Below are 21213 nucleotides of genomic sequence, written 5' to 3' on the forward strand. Positions count from 1 at the left end.
TTATGTATCTTACTCTGTTAGCAGCAACAGTGTGTGGTTTTTTTAGGCTGTGAACACCTACAGCCAAAATGTGAAGTAGGTCCATCAGCTGCAGTGAGGTTGTGCCAGTTTACACCACCTCAGATACTGCAGGTGAGGGTTTACTGTGCCTTGAAAAAACTGAGTGTCCCATTCAAACCTTAAACAAGTCATTTACAGTTTCAGGGATAACTTATGGACAAGAACGCAGTCTGAGCCAGCTATTCAAGTGCTGCAAATCCAAAGCAGAATATCAGTTTTCTTTCATTAAGGAAAAAGAAATTTCCGAGATGAAACTTTCCTTTAAGATTCTCATTCATTTGACTAAGAAGTTGAAGTAGGATTACAAATTGTATTTCCCAGATACCTGGGACCCGTTATACAGATTCTCTAAGACATCAAAACAGATCAAAAGATTTATCACAAGACAGAGAAATTGTGTCTTATCAGGACATGTTCCTATCAAAATCAGAAGTACCCCAATATAATAATGTTCATTAGTAATGGTCATGACCTCCCTCTCCCACTGTCCAAATCCCTATCATGCAATGTCAGAAGCCAGGGTGACACACCTATGGGACAGGTTGCAGGAGTTTTCTGTAAAGCAAAAGAACAACACATGGTAACTGCCCACCAGCTTCCTGGAGCACGGAAGAAGTGTTTCAAGCAATATGTAACTTCCTTTAGTATTTAGATTGGGCATGCTCTCATATTCCCATGAGACAACTAAAATTTTCCAGAGAAAATGTCAACTTCTTACTTAAAATGCCAGAAGATTCAGATGTCAGAAGTTCACCTTTCCCACCAAAAAAGTTTTGATCAGAAAATGGCCACGCCTTAGACCAACATTGCTAGAACGGGCACCAAAGCTCTCCAGATGACTTGTGCATCCCTGCTCTGTGCTATACAAAGAGCTACTGCATGCTCTGCTGTCCATTGACGAAAACCCAGTTGCTTTCTCGGGGCAAATAATTAATAAAGGAGACCGCAGAGTTATATTTATCTGTTCTATGATCAAAAGAATGTCCTGAGTTAACATGGTTTTTGGAGACGTCCCAGGCAATCTTATATTCATTCCAAAAATAAATCTCAGATTGATACTAGTGGACACTGTGTCAAAGAGAACAAGATAGGGGTGAAAGAGAGTACAAGACTGGTGGAGTGAAATGTGCAGTATGGAACTGTTTATTGTCTGTATCCTTTGATCAGTACTGATGGAAAGTTTTAGTTGGAAATCATCCACACAAGGAACTTGAGAGTCCAACATGGTGGTTTGGGTGTCTTGCTAGCAGTTTGCTTTCTGAGCAGGCAATGCCTATTTCTCTCTTCCCCAAAGTTATGAGTCAGGCTGTGTACAGGGATCCAACATGAGTAAAAGCACGATGAAAGAAAATATAGTAAGCATCAAAATGTGGCTGCCTTTTCTACGTCTCAGGACATGGCCCTAGTTTCTTTGGCTCAAAAAATGCTCATGGTTAAGATTGGTTCCTCTGGGCGAATGAGGATATGAGCAGCTCTTGCTTTTATTGTGATGAGGCACAAACACTGGAAACCTTGAATCAGCCAAACAGGGCTACAAACAATGTAATAACATCTTTGACGTTGTTGGAAAGATGTTTCACATCTGCCTTCCCTACTTCTGGAAAGGAATAATTGGCCTCATTAATAAGGAGACAAGCAACCATTCTTCTTCCCAGCCCTCCTGTCCAGAATCCATATCTCATTGACCCAGAGCAATATGGGCTCCTGTTGACAGTCAGTACTTGGAGGCTGATTCTACCTCCTGGCCCATTTCCCATGGCACTTCATGAAAACCTCCATGACTGTATCCTCTTGGTACAGTCAAGAACTGCAATAGTTATGTCACACTCTCTTGAGACTTTTTTGCTTTTCTCATATATATTTCATCAAAATACAGTCTCTCTTCTTAAAAGTTCATTTTATTCCCTCCTGTCTTATTATTAGCTACCCAATAAAAGAAAACTATACCCATGTCCCTAGAGCACTAACTCTAAGCCCTGCTACAATAAGTTCATGGACAACTGTCCCAGCTGGTGTGAGGAGGAAGAGTGACTGGATGTCTAAGAGGGTGCAACCAGCTGTCAGACTCATCACAGTAATATCCTGTGCCTGAAGTCAAAACATACTTGGAAACACCCTTCTCGCTTTTGCTGTGCATCACAGGTCATCTCTCACAATGCCTTGATTCTGGATTTGGAATAGTGAACACCTTTCTTGTTCCATAACTCCTGTTCCTGCCATAAAACAGGTTAAGACACCAAAAGCTCACATTGCACAGTGGGATGGGGTGGCAGTGTAAGGTGTGACGCCATCTCATCATCCACTGACTCACTTTCCTGAGGGTTGGTGCCCTGCCAGCAGACTAATGGGGCTTAACGAGGGGTGATTATGCTCAGGAAGAGGTACTACCATGCCCAGAGGGGACCGTCTGTGCAAAACACTCATTCAAATACCAAATGAAGCAACACCCCGACATTGCTCCACATCAGCCCACCAACACTCCACAGTTATTTTAACAATGGGCCTAAAGCAGACTTCAATAAAATAAGCGAGGAAATGAGCATCAAGATAGCTGTGATTTAGTAAGCGGCTGTTACCAAACAGTGCATCATGTATACGTGAATCAGAGCAGTGCAGTTTGCAGACTAGGACTTCCTCAGCTGCGGTTCAAGCCTGTGGGCTTCCTATGGTGCCTGATTGCCTCTTCTTTTGCCATGCAATATCCTCCAACAAATTGTGAAAAACCACTCATGACCCTTTAATTAGAAAATTCATTGGTGAGCCAGTGTTACAGACCCCTTCCCACAGCCCTGTGGATACCCACAGGAGACATTGCCCACACCTTTTCCTTAATGCCAGCTGTAACAGCACAGCCATCAACAACCAGAGGCGTGGTTTGATGCCATCTGCTGTCCTGCTTCTTCCATGGTGGAAATCATTTGTCCTGTAAAGACACCCTCACCAAGATGCCACCGCTGCAGAAAATTTTCCTGCCTGTCTGGTTTAGAGCTTCTAATTTGTACAGAACTGGTGTTCATGTGCAAATGCTAAGCAGGCAGACCTGAGCAGAAGTGTGATGACTAGCTCAGGCCCTGGCTTAATGGTTCCGTAAATGAGATCCTGACAGCATTTTGTGAGTCTTCCTTTTAGAAAGGGGATCTGTCTTTGCACCCTTTGCAATGCTGGATTCCTGTCCCAGTCAAAACACATGTTGAAATCTACAGTAATTTTAGTACAGTCATTAAAAACAAATCAGTGGTTCATTTTTGCTTCCTCTTCTAATAGTTTTCTTGCCATCCTGCTCTCCCAGGAAAGATTTCCCCCACTGTTAATGTGACAGCGTACTCTGAGCACAGCCTGTGTCTACAGATTGCTGCCACTGCTGCCCTCCATGCTCAACACAGCCCTGCCTGCCCCTCTCTGCCACCGGGGAAGGGAGAGGCGGAGGGTGAAAGTCCCAGGGGTTTCTGGTCTGTTTTTAATTAAAGGTAGAGATCACAGACGACTAGACTGGTCGGTGTGATAATAAGAAGGGACGGGAGAGCTCAGCACAGAGCGAGGCTTTGATGAGAAATTCACATCTGCCAAGATTACTGTGCCCAGAGGGCTGGTAGGTAAAAGGTGTTGGTGGGAACAGGATTTCCCTCTGTTTTGCACACTCTCAGCTGTGGGAATGACTCCTTTACCCATCTACTAAAAACCAAGATGCTCCCACGGATGGGATGCAGTTTACCAAGACACAAAGTCTCGCTGCACCCCAGCAAGGGAGCAGAGTAGCATGCCTCAACACATGGATGCTTAAACCAGGCCTACAAAGGGAGTATTTACAAGGGACCATCCACTCGTCAGTGATCAAACACAAAAATAATGATATCTGTCACTAGTGTAACAGCAGAATTTGGGCTTTTGTCCAGCTTGTAATCCTCGGCAGTTTTCCAGATTGCATGTGCCATTTGACCAGCTGAGCTAGCTGTTCCACTTCATTTTCTCTGAGGAAGGCCCACTGGGAAGCCAGTGATATGAAGAGGTAAAAACAACAGCTGTGTTGTCTGCCCACCCACTGAACTGGAAAGCCACCCATTAATTTCCAGAATGCCCAAACGTTAGCTCAGGAAAAGCTAGGCTGCTTGTGGCTGCCCCTTCCTAGTGAGAAATTTCCTTTACATTTCTTTTAGCTAGAAGAGTATCACAATCTGGTATCTCACAGAAGATGGATTTCCTGGAACAAGGCAAAGCCAATAGTGGTACTCTTCCACATGCTTTTGGGGGAAGGGTGAAGGATGTCCTCAGCATTTTTGGACAATTTCAGCATCATGTGAGAACTTCCAGTACAAACTGTCTTGAGCAGGTTTGCAAGACACGGATTTATCTCCTACACCCCTGAGACACTCAGGCTAAGAGGAAAGAGAACTGGCTCCATGTGTAATCTCAGTTTAGTAAGCAGTATTTTCCCTAGAGCCACAGTGTGCCTTTTCTCTTTGCATTGGATCAAATCCAGGGTTAAAAAGCAAAATTTGAAGAGGAACATCCATTCCTGGAAAGGGACTTCCACCTGCACTGACACACAGGACCAAAGAGCTACCACGGAGAGGTACAGACCTTCAAGCTAACGTGTGTGCTAATTAATGAATCAACTGCTCAATGCAAAAAGCTCTCACAGAGTCCTTGTAAAGTTGGGGTTTGGCTTAAAGGGGCTGAGGAACAAAAACAAGAAGTAATTTGGGACCACCTAAGTGGCAGCAAGCTCCCCACTGCTGCACTGGACCAGCCTCGGCAGGATGGGCTGCAGAGCCAGAGCACAACATCGTGAAATTAGGCACCGATGATGAAACTGAGTCTTTCATAACTGGCAGAATAAAATGCTTTTCTTTTGGGAGGAAGAGGAAAATGTGTTTGTGGTGGTTCAAAACATCGGGATCACCTCATATACTGACTTCCACTCACTTCCTGGTTTTTGGGGACTGGCTTTTGTTCAGTGTCCAAGGCAAAACTGCCTCAGATTTTAAAAAAATAAGGCATTAGACTCCAGTTTGAGTCTTTATCATAGCCCCTTTTGACTCCAGTTCAAGTCTTCATCATAGCCCCTTGCTCTTCACTCCTTTTGCTCCATTTCTCTGAGAAAAGCCTTTCTCCTTCACAGTTCTGACCAGAACATCCTTTTTTTTTTTTTTTTCCTCAGTTGACACTCCTTTTCAACTTAAAAAAAAAAAAAATTGCTCCCCTCTTCACCCAGGCAACACCTCAGTCCACCATGAGCCAGCAAATGCCGGTTATACACCATGGGTAGATAAAAAATAAAAAATACTGATTAAAATTTTCCATTAATGTTTTTCAGTGCCAACAAAATTTCAGAAATCATGCTTTCAAACATGAACAGAAATGACTGAAATAACTGCAATTTCACTTTTTAAAACGCTGATATTTTTTTTTTTCATTTTGATCAACAAAACCACTTTTCACTTAAAACCATCTTGCTAGAAAAATGAAGGGTGGCTCTTGCTCCATCTTGCTCCTTAATGCGACAAAAGTGCTTTGGGGGATTGGGTGGTTGCATAAACTTTGCATAAATGTGGTTGGTTTGGGGTTGGGTTTTTTTTTCCAGAGGTCAGTCTGGTAATGAAAAAAGAAATCCTCGTTTATCTGTAATTTTCAAGAATGGAGTCAAACCCTCCAATTCCCCAGGAGTGCCCCACTACCAGACAAGGAACACTGCTCAACACCCTCCCTGCATGGGTCCCTTCCAGGCAAGTTGCTCCTCTCGTGGGACTTAGACACCAACCAGCTTTGCTGACCCAAGACCTCGGAGTGGCTCCAAACCTGCATCTCAGACGTGAAGGGTTGGCACACACAAGACAAAAAAAAAAAAAAAAAAAAAAAAAAGTGAGAAATTCATACCCAGTTCTGTAATATTGCACATAAAAAATGCCTTACAGATTCTGCTAATATTTCTGTTCCCAATATATGAATTATTAATATTTAGTATCTGTGACTCACTAATATTTGCTTTAGGAAGTATTTTTATAAAGTTTGACTGGTTTTCTCGACGTAGGAGCTAATGGAGGCTCCTGTTGTTAACGGCCAGGGAGCCCTCCCTGAACAAACTTTTCTGGTCACTGTTTAAACTGGGTTGCTGGGCTCTTTTATGGCCCTGAACCTCTAAAGCCCAGCACTGAGGCTGGCAAGGATCGCTGCCGATGGCTCTGCTGAGACACAGCTAATTTTAAATCTGGATCTCAAGGCAAAGGAAAAACCTCTTTTACTGGCAAAACTGTCACAGTCAAACGCAGTGTTCAGATTACGGGAAGAGGCTGCGAGAGCACACACAATCCCTTTTTTGGGTACTTGGCATTAATTTTATCTGAAGTCATGGATTATATAAGAGAAGAGCAGAGACCTCACACAAGTTTCTCCTGCGTCAGCGTGGGACACCCAGAGGGGGCGGGGACCCCCTCCTCACCAAGCCCTCACCATCACGCCGCGCTGTGCACATGGCCAAGGGGCCAAGGCTTGACCATTTTTCCAGTAACTCCTCAAAAGAGGATCACAAGCATTTTCTGGAACTGAATCCTGCACTGTCCACAATATCAACTAGAGTTGGCTCTTTAAGTTCTTTTCTTCATCTAGACTAGGGCATTTTGAGCTCATCAAAACTCAAGTGTTTTCATAATTTTATTGCTCTTGTTAAAATTGTTAGTGCCCAAACAAATTCCAGTTTAGTGCTTTGGATTGACAAAAATCATTGTTTTCTGATAAAGAAGCTGTTCCCCAGAAAAGCCTTGACCAGCAGTAGGCTACTTTGCTCCGTGCATCTGTTTTGCTGTAACAGTTTAAGACAGCTTGACTTCACTCATGTATTTGGAAAGGCAAATGCAGCCTGCTGAGCTGGCCAGCTGCCCCCAGACGCCTGAGATTGTTTCATGACTCTGCAGATGAGAAAATTTCCATGGTCTCCATCTTCCCACCAAAAGCCTGTCCTCAGATGGTGCTACATGCCTGGCACTGGTATGAGATGCCTCCTCCGCATTTCAGTGGTCCGTGCTGCTCTCCAACAGCCAACACTCAGTTTATATTACTCTGCTCAGTGACATCCCTACAGGGATACCCTAAATCAGCCCTTGCCAGCATTTCAGATCAGCATTTTTTAGGGTTGTCTCCAGTACTTTACCTCAGACGCGGCAGGAGATCCACGGGTCCATCTGCAAATCCGCCTCAGGATCCCACAGGATTCATTTGTCTCCCAGAAGATCTACAGGGGAAAAAAAAAAAAAGTCTGAACCACAGTTGGGAGAGCAGTGACTAGTTTTTGTTATCTCAATCCATACTGTCATGACGCTGAGCACCTTTGCCTAGGCCACTTCTACTAGAAGGTCATCATCTGTATCACCCAGGGGACAGTGCTGATCCGTGATTTTGCACCATCCTGGTCCAAATAGATGATAACACTTCCCATGTCATTTCATGTTTCCTTTAGCCTTGAAAATTACAGAAATTACAGCTGGGAGGGCCATCAAGACATTTTCTTTTCATTAACAGCATGAAGCAAAACTGAAAGGTTTCTCACATGTGTTGCAGACTGTGTCCCTCTCTGCACATCTGAAATGACATTTATCTCCTTGGCAATAATGTGATGTTTTTGACTTTTTTATCTCAGTTGGGCTGAGTTACTGCCTTACTGGTTGGTCTCCATCTTTTAGTATTCCTTGTATTTCTCTCTCCTGAGTGCTGGCTTATTTTTGCAGACTGTTTCTCCAGCTTTTAGAGTGATTTTTGTTTTCCAGCCTTACCTTTCAACATACATTCAGTCCTTCTCAGCTCTGTGCCATCCATCCCTGTGCAGATGTAATAAGCATATTCTCTGTTACACCACACAGATTATTAATAAAATTATTAGATTTAAATAGATGAAACAAAACAGATATTAGCTGTGAACAATTGAGAATTACTCTCCAGACATAGTTACTGATCCAGTTTTGGAGTACCCTTGCATTCATCTAAACCATATTTTGCTTAAAAGCACAGTAAGTGAGATGAAACAAAAAGCGCTCCTACAGTCAATCTGTATCAGGTTTTACTGTTGCTTTTTTTTTTTTTTTTTTTCCTACTCACAAGGCCTGTTAAGCTGGTAGAGAAGGACATTAGACTGCTTTTAAGATTTGTTTCTGACAAACTTGTTCTCTGGCCCCTTGGCACAGTTCACAGATTAAAGATGGATGTACAGAAATAAGCCTTGAAACAGCTACTGAAATAAAAACCTGAAGATCACTGTCAAGCACTTCTCAGGACAATGTGTGTGTTGCAGGTTCTCTCCTGGGGTTGTGGTCACCCACAGCCCCTAAACCAGAGGAGCCTGAAGCCTGTAAGAAGGAACACTTATAAGTAAGGCATTCTCAAGCACTGAATTTAATTTACAAGCTTGTGCTCCCATCTCCTTCAGCTTTCAGCTATAATATTCCACTCGAGCCTCCTGACTTTTAGCCTGCTATAAATAGCCTTGTATTCAATTTGACACTTAATAGCACTACGCTGTGCTGGGCTATGCAGCGGATGAGGGAAACTCTGTATAGCCCTTGCCTGCTCACATGGTACGAAAGGTGAGGAGCAAACACTGCAGAGAAGAGTGCTGCATAAGGGAGACCTTGTCTGTTGATTTAACTCCATAACCCTATTTTAACCACTGTCAACAAGATATAAGGGTGGTTTCTGAGGCTTCCTTACACTGCTCTGTCCACACCCTAAAGTGGCATAAATGTTTTCTAAGTGCCTTAAAGTAGGTCCTTAGTATAAATGAGAACCAACCCTGTCGTTTGCAAAATGGCTTTGAAAACATCACCCGGGTGCATCCTATAAATGAATGTGGGTTTTTGGAAGAACACCCATCCCAAGGTAAGCCCATGCTATACATAGCCTCTGATGAGCTCAGCATGGGATGAGGAGCAGGCAGCAGGAGGCAGAGCAACAAGACACCTGAAACAGCAAGAGGGAGAGCCCTGCATCCTGTTGATCCCAGAGGATTACCAGCAAAGTGAGAAAAAAGGGTTGTCAGGTCTGCTCCTTTTGTAGACTGCTACCTTCACTCAGATCCGCGTGGGTTTCTCTCTCCTTTCCACTCTATTTATATTCAGGCTTCCAGTTTTTACGTCCTCTTCACTAAAACATGAACCTGAATCCCACACCTATCTGGGGGAAAAAAAAAAATAAATTTTGCTCCTACCTCTTTGAGTTGCTCTACGTCTTCACTCACCTGATTTGCACAGCTGCTGTATGGAAAGAAGACACAGCTTTTCCTGCAGCATTGCTCACACACAGAACTCCTGATAACACCATTTTTTTGGTTGCCAAGCTTAGGGTAAAGCACATGGCTTGAGCAGGAAGAGACAACAGTTGGCAAAACCAGAGCCAGAACCAAAGGGATGAAAGCTAACACAAAGGATGGGAATATCAGCCTTAAATTTTGGATATTATGCTGTTTTCCTCCCTGTGACAGCCCAGACCTAAATTTTGCAATGATATTTTGAGACAGTTTGTCGCGTTAGCAAATAGGAAATCAAATAAGTGTTGCAATTAATAGAATGGTCTAAGCAGCCTCAGCATGACCATGAGCATTAGTCTCAATACCCCTCTCTGCTTACTTTTAAGCTCATTAAAATCTTCTCCAACATTTTCAGCAAGGGAGATATTTTTGCAGCAGTGAGAGGTGGGGGAGAGCAGGCACAAACTGAGCATGAGCAAGTTCAAATGAGCAGTTTATAGCTGGAGAGCATGCAATAGCCATGAATCTTTCCTTCTGCAGAAATCATTGGCAGCTCAATACCCATGTTACCATGTCAGTCCTTGGTTTGGGTTTTACAAGTAAATACCATTCAACCATAACTGTATCAGACCAGCCTTGGAATAATGCAAACATCTCTGCATTTTATGTTGATATTGTTGTATATGTAATGGAAAACATAAAATTTCATGGCTGCCTTGTCAATCAGGACTCCCTCCCGTGGCTCAGTCTGCATTTTTGGTCAAAAGCCATATGGTGCTCATTGCCTGGAGGCTGAGTTGTAAACCTCCTTGTCATGTTGCTCTTTAACCAAGATGGTGTTGAATTACCATGAAATAACTTGGTTTGATTTGTGATGCTGTCAGCAAGTATGAACTTGGAGAAAATTTTAAGGGGAATTTAAAAAAAAAAAATCTGTATACTTTTCCCTTCAAAAAAACAAAGTTACATTTACAACAGCCTAGTCAGGTGAGGAGGAGTTCATCTCAGTTGTATTTTGCACCACTACTTCATAAAACACTTTTTCCAACCCATTAATCTACTTTAGCCCTTATATTGCAGGGGCTTAAGAGACAATCACTGATTTTCCCTTACTCTCAGGATGTTTCAGGAAAAGATACATCTTATTCTTGATGGGGTGAAGGTTGACTTTTAATGCTTCGGACCTGGGCAGTTCTATTTTTTGTTTGTGGAACAGACTCTGCACATCCCGATCTCACTGGGGCTCTCCAGGGGATACTCTAGTCCCCAGGAGTAATCCCAAATAGCACTTCTAAATACAACCCCAGCTCTGGCTGAGCATTAAAGACAAGGGAAGCATTCATTCTGGGAAGGTTTTATTTCACAAATAATTCAGAAATCAAAAGAAAATGGGGGGGGGGGGGGGAAGATATTTTACAATTCTGTATTTAGAAAAAAATTATAGTTTATAAACAAACACACAGCCCCTTGAAAAACATGCAAAGGCACACAAAAATTTACAAGAAACTTTTATACATAGGAAGTAAAATACATCATTTTTCATAGAAAAAAGCAACTCTATGAACTGGCCCTAAATATTTAGACTGCACAACCGACCAACTGGGGACTCCTCAATCAGCTGTTGGCTGAACATCTTAAAATGAAGAAATTAATGGAGCCAACAGACCCGACAGCACACCGGCAGCTGCGGAAGCGCCGTGCTTCGGCTTTCACACTGGTTGTGTTTTCTAGAGATTTGGCTATGCTGAGCCAGATGCTCTGCAATGGCAGTGTCTGCACTGGCAGGCTTGGTTTCAAAAATAAATTTATTGGGAAAGAACAACCAGGCAGCATCAGCTTTGCCAGGGGTTTAACCAAACACTTCAGTAAGGCTACACTCAGGTGCTTCAAGTTGGCACATGGTTACTAATCTGCTGAGCTGGGGTCTAAGGAGAAAGGGATCTGGTGATATAAAGACGTGCTGCATCTTTAAGCTGCACTGAAATATATTAGGCTGAGAAATGTTTTGGTATCAGAAATAAAATCAGCAAATATTTGGCTAAAAACTGGTACTGTCCCACCTATATATGAATAGCTAGCACACATGATTGCAAGTACTTGATATATCATGACTGCCTTGGAGGACCTGATCGCCCCTAATTCTGGTGGAGGTATGTTTAAATTAATAGCACCCAGGACCTCGAATAATATTTGTGTAGTAAAGTCACAATTTCTCTTTTGTACAACAAATACAAAAATAAACAGATACAGACTTAAATTAACATCAGTTTCTAAAAATCCAAACCAGTTGGCTGAAGATAAAAATATGCAATTGTAACTTGAATTAAGCATTTTAGGATATTTCTGTTGGAATAATAATTCTTCCCTCGCTCCCTTTTCATCAGGTACATACATCCCAAGCTGTTTGGATTTTTATGTGCTCATGATAATCCCCTGGACTTTCCTCCATGAGCCTCACAATTTTTTCCATCATTTTACAGCGTATGTAATTATCATGGACAGCATATTAGAGGTGGGATCCTAGGTTAGCATCGAGGCATTTTATGTGCTCTTGCAGTCCCCATACCTGATTGCATCTCTTACACTTTCCAATTCAATAAATAGCACTGTGGCTACCATTGGCCCACGGTGGTCATAGATTCATGCTGCAGTATTCAATGGGCTTGAACCAGACCATGTATAGCATAATTATTCACAGTGGGCAGAGACAGGGAAGCCTTATCTTACTGCCAAGATCTCTAGCACTTCCAACCAGCAGCTTTTCTAAGATTTGTTCCAGCTGTTTTTAATATCAATTTACCTAGTAAGAAAAAAGTCATTCTGTTTTCCTATGTAAAGCAAAAAAAAAAAAAAGTACACCTTGAAAGACAATACTATATCAACAACGGCAACACAGAGTCCTTTCTCTCTATCCACCCCAAAGGTAGGTTTGCTGTGCAGCACTTTTGGAGACCATGCAAAGCAGCTCCAATTTCATATTTTACAAAAGCTCTCTTACCAAATTCAGATTTCACAGAGAAAGAAGCCCCATTGGTGGGACAAACTGAGTGATAAAAGTTACTTGCTTGATGATTTCATGGTGTTTACAGAATTAAAGAAGTGCTTAATCATATAAACATTTTTGGTCTGTGTTTTGAAACAGCTTGAAGAGATGGCTTTTATATCTGTCTAGATTAAACCAAACATAGGCTGAGCATAAGAGCATCTATGAGACATCTGCCAATTTGAGGGAAATATTTTCCCATTTGTTACACAATATTACAATCAAGTTATTGAGCAGAAGGACTATGCATTTATAAGAACTGAAGAACTAGTTTACGTTGCCTTCTCATGACTAATGAAGTTACTGGATGTGTGTGCATCAAAAGACAACCAGATTTGTGTTTAGACCAATTCTAAAAGTTCACTTCCAATATAAAGCAGAGACTACTCTCCTGCCTTAAAAGAGCTGGTCATGCTAGGCTCTTCTCTTGGCTTTGAAATGCCTTTGGATGCATGTTGAGACATAAATAACAAAATATTAAAACAACATCATTACAACACCTATGCATTTTGCAGAACATACCATCTGGGATACCAAATGCTCATGGGTACAGCATTTACACTGCAAGTGGGGATCTGTTAGTGTTCCAAATTGAACAGGAAAAAATTTTTCTACCCCAATTTATGCCATAGCTTTAAAGTCTCAGAACTACACACACCAAAGGGCTTCACAAAGGTGAATATGCTTCCTATGGATGCAATCATTCCTAGCAGAAATAAGATTAACTTTATCACTACTTAACTACTATAGATAAAACAACCAGCACTGCTGTATGAAACAATACACTGCATTTAACTGAAATTTTATTTGAAATGGCATGTAGTATAGGATGAGATGTGCCAGCACAGGAGCCCTGATTCATGGACTTCTCATAGGTTGCCAGATTTGCAAAATACCTGGAATGTTTGACCAGCAAACACTAAACCTGCTGTTTTGATTATCTGGTGGCCTCATTTTCTGCAGCAAGGATCTCTGCCACCATTTCACGCCCTACTCCAATCCCCAAAAAGTCCAACAAGAACATCCTCTCCCAAACGTGACACCATCATACAACGTAGCCTAGCATGATGCCCCAGCAGCCTTACACAGCAGTGCCACCTTGTTGGGAAAAGACCAAATTTTCTCTTCTTTTTCACAGAAAACATCAAACATACACAAAACCACTCTATCAAAGCCCAGCCTCTCCCCAAAAGATGCAACTTTTAGAACAGTTTCTCATTTCAAAGGGTCCAGTGCCTGGACAGTCGCTCACTTCTGAGTCTGCTCGGCAGTGCACGTCCTCACGCCCATGCTTCACACCCTAAAAATGCCATCCAGGGCCAGGCCGAGATCCCTACATCTGCTGTACATTGAGCCACCGCCGTTCTGTGTAGCACACCTCCCCCATAAATTGAAAGTTAGAACAGTTTATCATTGCTGAATGCCCCTAGAGAAACAAAACATGAAACGAAAAGATACAACGCTGAACGGGTGCGATGAGATGCGAACAGCTGAGTCAGAACCTGGTGTCTTTTTTTCTTTTTTTTTTTTTTTTTCCCTTTTCTTTTTTAATTCCCTGAAAGAGATCAGCAAGGAGGGTACAGTCAGAGCTGATGCTGTCAGAGGAGCTTTCCTGTCTCTGGACATCAACAGAGCATGCTCCCAAAGAAACCTGCACCTTCCCTGGGAATTTACTGCTTCACAGCAAAAATTCGGAAAGCGTTTCCATCTGAAGGATTCTTCAAGCTGAAGAAAAAAAAAAAAAGAAAGAAAAAACACATGTAATGAACCAAACGCAGTCACTGCAGGATTCACATTGCAATAGACCTACAGGCAACTCCAAATCTCTTTGGAGTGCATTGCTTCAGCACACTGGCTCTGTGCTGATGAGGCCCTACCAGGAGCAGGAGAAAGATAAAGGATGAAAAAGAGGAGGCACAAATCCACTAGTTCACCTTTGGTTTATGTTTCTGGTCCAAATCTACAGTGCTAATGCCAATAAAAGGAGCTGGGAAGCAACAGCCTCGCTTACTGTGCTAGCTTTTATCCAAGGAACACTGTGCTCCTTTATGCAGAGATTCAGGCATAAAGAGGAACGTTTTCCTAAAAAACAGTTGTCAAACAGGCTGGCAGGTTCCCAGGGCCTGTCTGGCCTCTCTCCTAGTGCTAGCTATGGGAGTAGCCAGATCAGCTCATGTTAAATGACAATAACTATGGATGCTCATTTTCAACCTGCAGAGGTGTCCCCAACAGCTCTGACTCCAAGCTGCTGGGGGTGGCTGTGTGCATGGGGACAAGGGGCTGGTTTGGTTCCAAGCCCTTATTTCTTCAGTCCTGCTGGGCTGCAAAACCCCAGGAAAGAGGCAAAATTTCATATTCCTACAAAATAAACATTCCAACAAGGGTAAAGTCTCAGTAAATCTTAAAGGCAACATTTTCCCATACCTGTTTGGGTATGTATCTTTACTAAAGGTTATTTCCAGTGTCCTAAAGGGTAAGGTTTTCATGTTAATGTTTGAGAAGTTATTTCACTGTCCAGTGGATCTCACAGCATGAAGGTGCTCCTTATTGCTAAGTGTAAATAACACTTTCTAAATCTTCACGCTCATCCCTGCTTGCGAGAACGTCTTTGGTTTCCCTCACCTCCCAGAACAGCACCTGGTGCTCATATTGCATGTCACTGCTAGTGGTAGGGTTTATTCTTAGCTAGGGCAGAGTTTGCCATCCAAGGAAAAAGTTGTCTGTTAGCATAAAAGATAAGTGAAAGCAAGGCAGAGAAGAAAACGCATACAAACAGGAGGTTTGTGACCTAAATCCAATCTACCAAATTGCAAATCACACAATTACAAAGTGTTGACCCTGATAGATCTATACTAAAAAAGCCCATATTTAACGCCTATAGCTTTCCTGTCTTAGTCTATTTTTATTTTCTGAGTTGCTCTACAGCACTCTGGGATATCTATTATTAGAATAAAGCCAGCAAATTTGTTTGGATTTCTTATCATAATTATAAAAGAAGAACTACATAGAGCAGACAGAGCCACATTAGTAGTGACAAAAAAGTCCCATAATAGTGGGAAATTCTATGTTTGCAAAGATAGCTCTGAGAAATCAGTACTATCACACCAATATCTGAAAAAATACATCACAGACTGAAACAGAAGATTCAAATTAGAAAGGACTGAGTGGCCTGCAACGTGATCATTGCGATCATCCAGAGGTGCAGGATTTTGGAAGTACTGATTTGCAATTGTTCACTGAAATCAGCAAGGTTGGCCTAAAAGAAACTACAAAAAAAATTTCAAGGGTGGCAAATCCATCTTTAAAAGCTGACCATCTCTCAAGAGGTTAATTTACTCATGCTTCTTTCCAAGAGAACTGAGGAAAACAGTTAACAAGTACAAATGCAAATGCATCCCACACACCAGAATTGAATGGAAATCCCAATTATAAGCCTCAAAGCACGACCCAGGCTGAAAGCTGCAGAAATAACCACGCCTAACTTCTAATGTGTTAAACACACACAACAAAACATTAATATGGACTCACACTGCAATAAAATAAAACAATCCTTAATAACAATATTTCATACCGTTCACACCAATCTGAAAGCAGCTCCTCACTTGTGGAAGGTAAGAGTAGGACAACACGCTCTATTTGTTTGGGTCTCAAAATTCCCAGTGACACTGTTAAGTCACATATTTCTAACCCACCAGCTTTTCTAGCTGATATCTGCTGACTTTGACATAAAGCTGAACACACAGTTAAGAACAAGAAGAAAGTACAAAGAAAAAAATCCCACCTCTCAGACTGAACTCCATTCTTTAAGGAGCCAACATAAGTTTTCTTCTTTTCTACAGGCATCACATCCACAAAACCACCACTTTCATCTGGAAGCACTCCTGCATGCACTGCAGTTTTGCAGATACTGGAGCTCTGAAAAATATTTAATTATTTTGACTTACAAACTGCCTGTGTTTTATATCTGGAGATTTACCATCTCCATAAGCATCAAGGAAAACCAGGGAATTAAAAAGAAAAAAAAGAAGAGTGAAAAAGCTGTGAAACAATTGTGTCCCTCTTATGGACAGACCAGGGATAAAAGATGTCATGAACCAGATCTTGCAGGTTTGTCATAAGCCCCGGCTGTAAGAAGATCCACCACCTCTGCAGAGGACAAGAAGCCCTTCCACTGCTCCTGTCTGCGGCAGAGCTGTGCCTGGGAGATTATCCAGGGCCAAAGCTGAATCAAGGACAACTTTCCAGCCAGTGCCTCTTGGGTCTGCACCAGAGAAACCGCTGTGGTAAAACTCTTTGCTAGTGACCAGCCGCCTCAGCAAAGTTTATTCACCCAGTTGCTTGAAAAACAGACGCTTTTCCTGAATTAAGGTAAATGACCACCATTTATCCAGGACGGTTCATGTCCTTCTTTCTAGGAAAAGCGGGAGGACTGCATCCATTGAGCGGTGTAGTTTTTGGACAGGCACTACCCCATAAGACAACACCAAATATGGAGGGAGATTAACACTTCTAAACAGACTAAAGTTTCCCTATTGCACGTTGCGCCGTTACCCTGCTCTCCAAGATGTGCAGAGTCAGAAGAGCTGGAGGAACACAAGACACTAACAACTGATGACTAAGCTCCCAAAGCATCCAGAAAACAGAGCAAAAGCAGAGAGGGCTTAGGCATAGTATAAACTTGGCCATCAGCTCTCTAGAGGATTTACATACAGCAAACTGGAATAACAAAAAGCAAAAACCAGCTTTGCAGAGGGAACTGCAGCAGGTGAAAATCCCAACCCCATAAACTCCCTGATCGCTAAAAATCAAAGCGCCACAAAACCAGTGCCAAGGGCAAATATTCTCATCGCCTACGTACAACATGGACCGTGCTGTCTCATTCTCGCAGCCATATATGGGAGGTTTGCCTTGTGCCCTATATATTTATCACTTTGGATGGCCTATCTCTTGGCAGCTCTCGGAGTTTTGAGTGCCAGTTTGGTATTTTGCTTCTATATATGGTCAAGGGAGCAAGGGAACGTCGCGTTTGGAAGACATGCTGTGAATTTGCCCTACTATGCGGTGGGAAATCTGTAAATCTAAAATTGGCTCATAAAATTAAGCTGTCCTGAATCAATTTGCAACATTCTCCGCTGGGAGACATCCTAAACAATGTTCTTTTCAAGGCATTCCTGGTTTTTTCCAGGACTTGCTGTTCTGCCGCTTACTCAAAGCTTTGACCAACAGACTTTTTATTGTCTCACCCCAAACCTCCTCTTATCACTCTGTTGGATTAGAGCCCTCTTACATCCCAGGCCAGGCTTCACTTTGATGAATTGATTGCAGAGCTTTTGGAAGATGACACATTATGAGAATAAGGCCTTCCCCTCAAATTCAGAAATACAACAGCTGTATGGACAACACAACGGCTTTCCATGGGATGCCTGGGAGTATTTCCTAACAAAGGGGACTCTGAGGCATACACCATAAAATGACACTAGTTTTTATAGTGGGCTATTAGCAATAGTCTGTGACTATGAGTTTAATCACCCATAATTTCCTCATTAGTATGACTGGTTTAATCATTAAGTTTGTATCTCCTGAGAGCAGAGCAAACCAAGTTGGGTGGCTCTGGTGATAAACACCTGCCTCCTTATTTCAGTGATCTATCCTCCTCCAACTAACTGCTGCACAACTATGGACAAAAGACCTTATCTCAAGACCAGAGAGCTGTTTTCCCTCCCAGCTCCAGAGCAGGGATGGGGATGGGGTTTCCCCTTGCAGCCTTGTGTCACACTAGGAGCCAGGCAGAGTGACAAATGTCAGTGTATCCTGAAACTTAGAAGCTCTTTTACAGCCTCGATAAAGACCCCTGGATGTTCACACAGTCCCTTATTACCCCAGAACTGGTCCTGTCCACATTTGCAAGAGCTGAGTTCTATTTCCTAGGCACAATCATGAGTTCATACAATTATTTTTTTTCTTCCCATTTACATGGCAGTGTAAAGAACTTTGCTGTAATGTGCCACCAGGGAAAAGAGGCAACAAATTTTCTGTTCCCCTGCCAGCTGCTTCTTGCTACTAATTTCAGCACTGGGAAGATGTTGGATATGTTCCCCCAGTGTCCCCACGTGACACTTCAATCTGCAAACCCTGCATGCAGGCAGCAAGTCTCTCACCGAACAGTAATGCCGTTCAGTGGAAAGACCTGGGATTTGAGCATCAATTTTTCCCATAGCATATTTTCTATTTTGTTCATTCACCCCAAAATTTAAGGCTCCTCTATGTCCCTGTTCCACAGTCTTACTAATTTCACCAGGAACAATTTCCTGCACTGATTTTTCAAGCAAAGGCTGCCAATATCTCTTTGTACTTTAAGCCACCAGGAGTACCCAGGAGATAATCTTACAAACACACAATCCAAGATAATTTTATAATGATGAGTAAAAAAACCCACCCAATCTGAATGCATCTAAAGCGGGTAAAAACTCCTTAACTCAAACTGAGATAGTGGCGCCTATGCCCCCTGAATAACAACCAGACTCATCTCATAAAAAGTGCCAATTCTTCATGTTACAGCTTTGTTCTTCATGGCAAAACAAATTTTCACATGCCTTCCTGGGATCGTGTACACGTGAACGCTATCTCAGGCCAAAAGCACAGCGAATCAGGTCGTTACACAGACTAGCCTAGCATTTTTGTCATCACAGCTTGGATTATCAACTCCTTGCCTGCCAGAGCATTTAGCAAATGGATGTTTTGGAGAAGGTGCTAAAAGGCCAGAGGGTACCTTGCGGGGAGTGCAGACTGGCAATGAGGCAAAATGCTTCATTTTCTTTTAGATAACTTATTTAAGAAGACACAGTTGGAGCACGATTCCCCCCAGGGCAACGAAGGTGCCACTCTAGAGGTGAAGCCAAAGAGCCCTCCCAGAAGAGCAGGACTTGTCTCATCCAGCTTTTTGCCTGCTTTAATTACTCCTCGGCCGCGGGCTCGGGTTAATTCACAGCATCCCCTCCTGGAGAGCACCCTGCACAGCCCACGCTCCCCGGGAAAAGCCTGTGCCCAATTCTCCCTGCTCGGCATGCCTGCTTCTCTTCACAGCTTTCCAGCCTGAGCATTTCTCGGCATCAACCCCTGTCCCTTTGTAGCATTTTCACAGCCGCCTCAAACTTTTTTCCCGAGCTGGTTTCACCTGCTTTTCTACCAACTCACACTCTCATAAAAACCCAAATGCTTTCCTTATGACACCCACACCACCCTCTAAGTACAGTAGTCCAGAAGAAGGTTAACTAAACCCTCTAGGAGTGGGCAAATACATATTTTTTTTTTCCTTCCTATTTTATTTCTCTCCCAAATCACAGTCCATGGCCCCATTTATGAAACAATACCCAGGGGGTACAGTAGGAAATGGAGTTTGCGATTCATTAAAGGACACTAATCCTTTTGCGTCAGTACCAATCAGGACACAATGCCAGCCTGGGATGCTGGTCCTCGCCTAATACCTTTGCAATCGCAGGCCCTGTTCGGGGGTAATCCGAGGTAGTTCTGCCCTCAGTAAATGAGAGAAAACTATTTCCCATTTCCTGCAGGTTGGAGCATGCACAGAGGCAGGTGTAGGGTGGCAGCTGCCCGATGAATTTGCATGTGAGCTAGTCTAGGCTAACCTGTTTGTGCAGCTCTACCTTTAAAAAAAAAGTAGTCTCAAGTAAAATAAATTAGGAATTTTTTTTTATAAATTGCTTTCAGAATTGCCTGCTCCAAATTGTTGTATGATTTCTGCAGGATGCTTTTTCTCAGGAGCCTGCAAAGCTCCACGGTGATCCCAAACTGCAGGTCGACAGTCTGCCAGCTGCTTCCCCTTGGCCTTCAAAAAGCACGTTTTTACAGGCTACACACCAGCCAGGAAGCTGGCATTTCCCAACACAATCTCCAATGAAAAAAAGAAAAAAGAAAAGAAAAAAGAAAAGAAAAAAGAAAAAAAAAAAGAAAAAAAAAAAGAAAAAAAAAAAGGAAAAAAAAAAGGAAAAAAGAAAAAAAAAAGAAATAAAAAAAGAAAAGAAAAAAAAAAAGAGGCACCCGCAAAAGGAAAAACTTTGAAATCCAGGTTTTAGAGGCCTAATATTAAGAGATTTCAAAAAAATGACTCTGCCTACTTTTAGCATCAAGTCTCTGCTCATCCCCATAAGCAAAGTTTAGAAAAACAAACCAATAAAACCAACTTGCATGCTTTCTTTCCACTGCTCTGCACTGTGTCCCGACTGCTCAAAAATGCTGGTTTGCTCCCAGAAAGAGGAGGACAGGGGAAGGAGGCCTATTTTTGCCAACTATATAGTGCGATAGTATTTAAGAAAAGCCCTTTGGTGCTCATTTGTAGATCCCAAAACACTTTGCAAAGGCAGATAAGCGCTACCATCGTTACAAGCACAGCCCCTAAGGCACGGAGTGGTTAAGTGACATGCCCAAGTACATAAGAATAAGTCAGTGTCAGAGAGTGGAAGGGCTCCCCAAGCCCATTGACCTCAACCTGCTGCCATAGCTGTTGGTGCTACTTCTTCCTCCATCCGCATTTACCCCATCCCCACATTGCAATGTTCATGGAGACTTTGACTGCCTTCTCTAAATCACAGAGCATGGCCCTGGCTCTGCGATACAGCCAATGTGATACACGGGTCGTTGGGGAAAGGAGCATACTCACATCTGCATAAACGTTTGTGCCAAACACCGGTGCCCAGTACGATGGCTCGTCTTTACAGTGGGCTGGGCAATAAATCCTAGAAAACAATGTATTCATATTTATTCTCTATATCAAGGCTCAACAGGAAAGCAAGCTGCATTCTTGGGAGATTTCAAGTGCCTGCATCTGGTCTACAGGTGGCAACAGTGAATTTAATTATTTGTT

At 42.6% G+C, this 21213-nt stretch overlaps 1 protein-coding gene across 1 annotated transcript in view; it reads right to left on the minus strand.

The window, feature by feature from the left end:
* Nucleotides 1-10627: 10627 nt before the first annotated feature.
* The window catches only part of CRISPLD2 (cysteine rich secretory protein LCCL domain containing 2), a 31145-nt gene continuing 20559 nt past the window's right edge, over nucleotides 10628-21213 (minus strand). Inside the window, exons 13-15 of the mRNA XM_074839684.1 lie at nucleotides 21010-21085; nucleotides 16114-16247; nucleotides 10628-14057 (exon numbers count right to left, since the gene is read on the minus strand). Coding sequence (XP_074695785.1) covers nucleotides 14003-14057; nucleotides 16114-16247; nucleotides 21010-21085 — 265 coding nt within the window. The 3' untranslated portion in view covers nucleotides 10628-14002. The remainder of the gene's footprint in view (nucleotides 14058-16113; nucleotides 16248-21009; nucleotides 21086-21213) is intronic.

The sequence above is a fragment of the Strix aluco genome, chromosome 14, assembly GCF_031877795.1.
Source record: "Strix aluco isolate bStrAlu1 chromosome 14, bStrAlu1.hap1, whole genome shotgun sequence".
Taxonomy (NCBI): domain Eukaryota; kingdom Metazoa; phylum Chordata; class Aves; order Strigiformes; family Strigidae; genus Strix; species Strix aluco.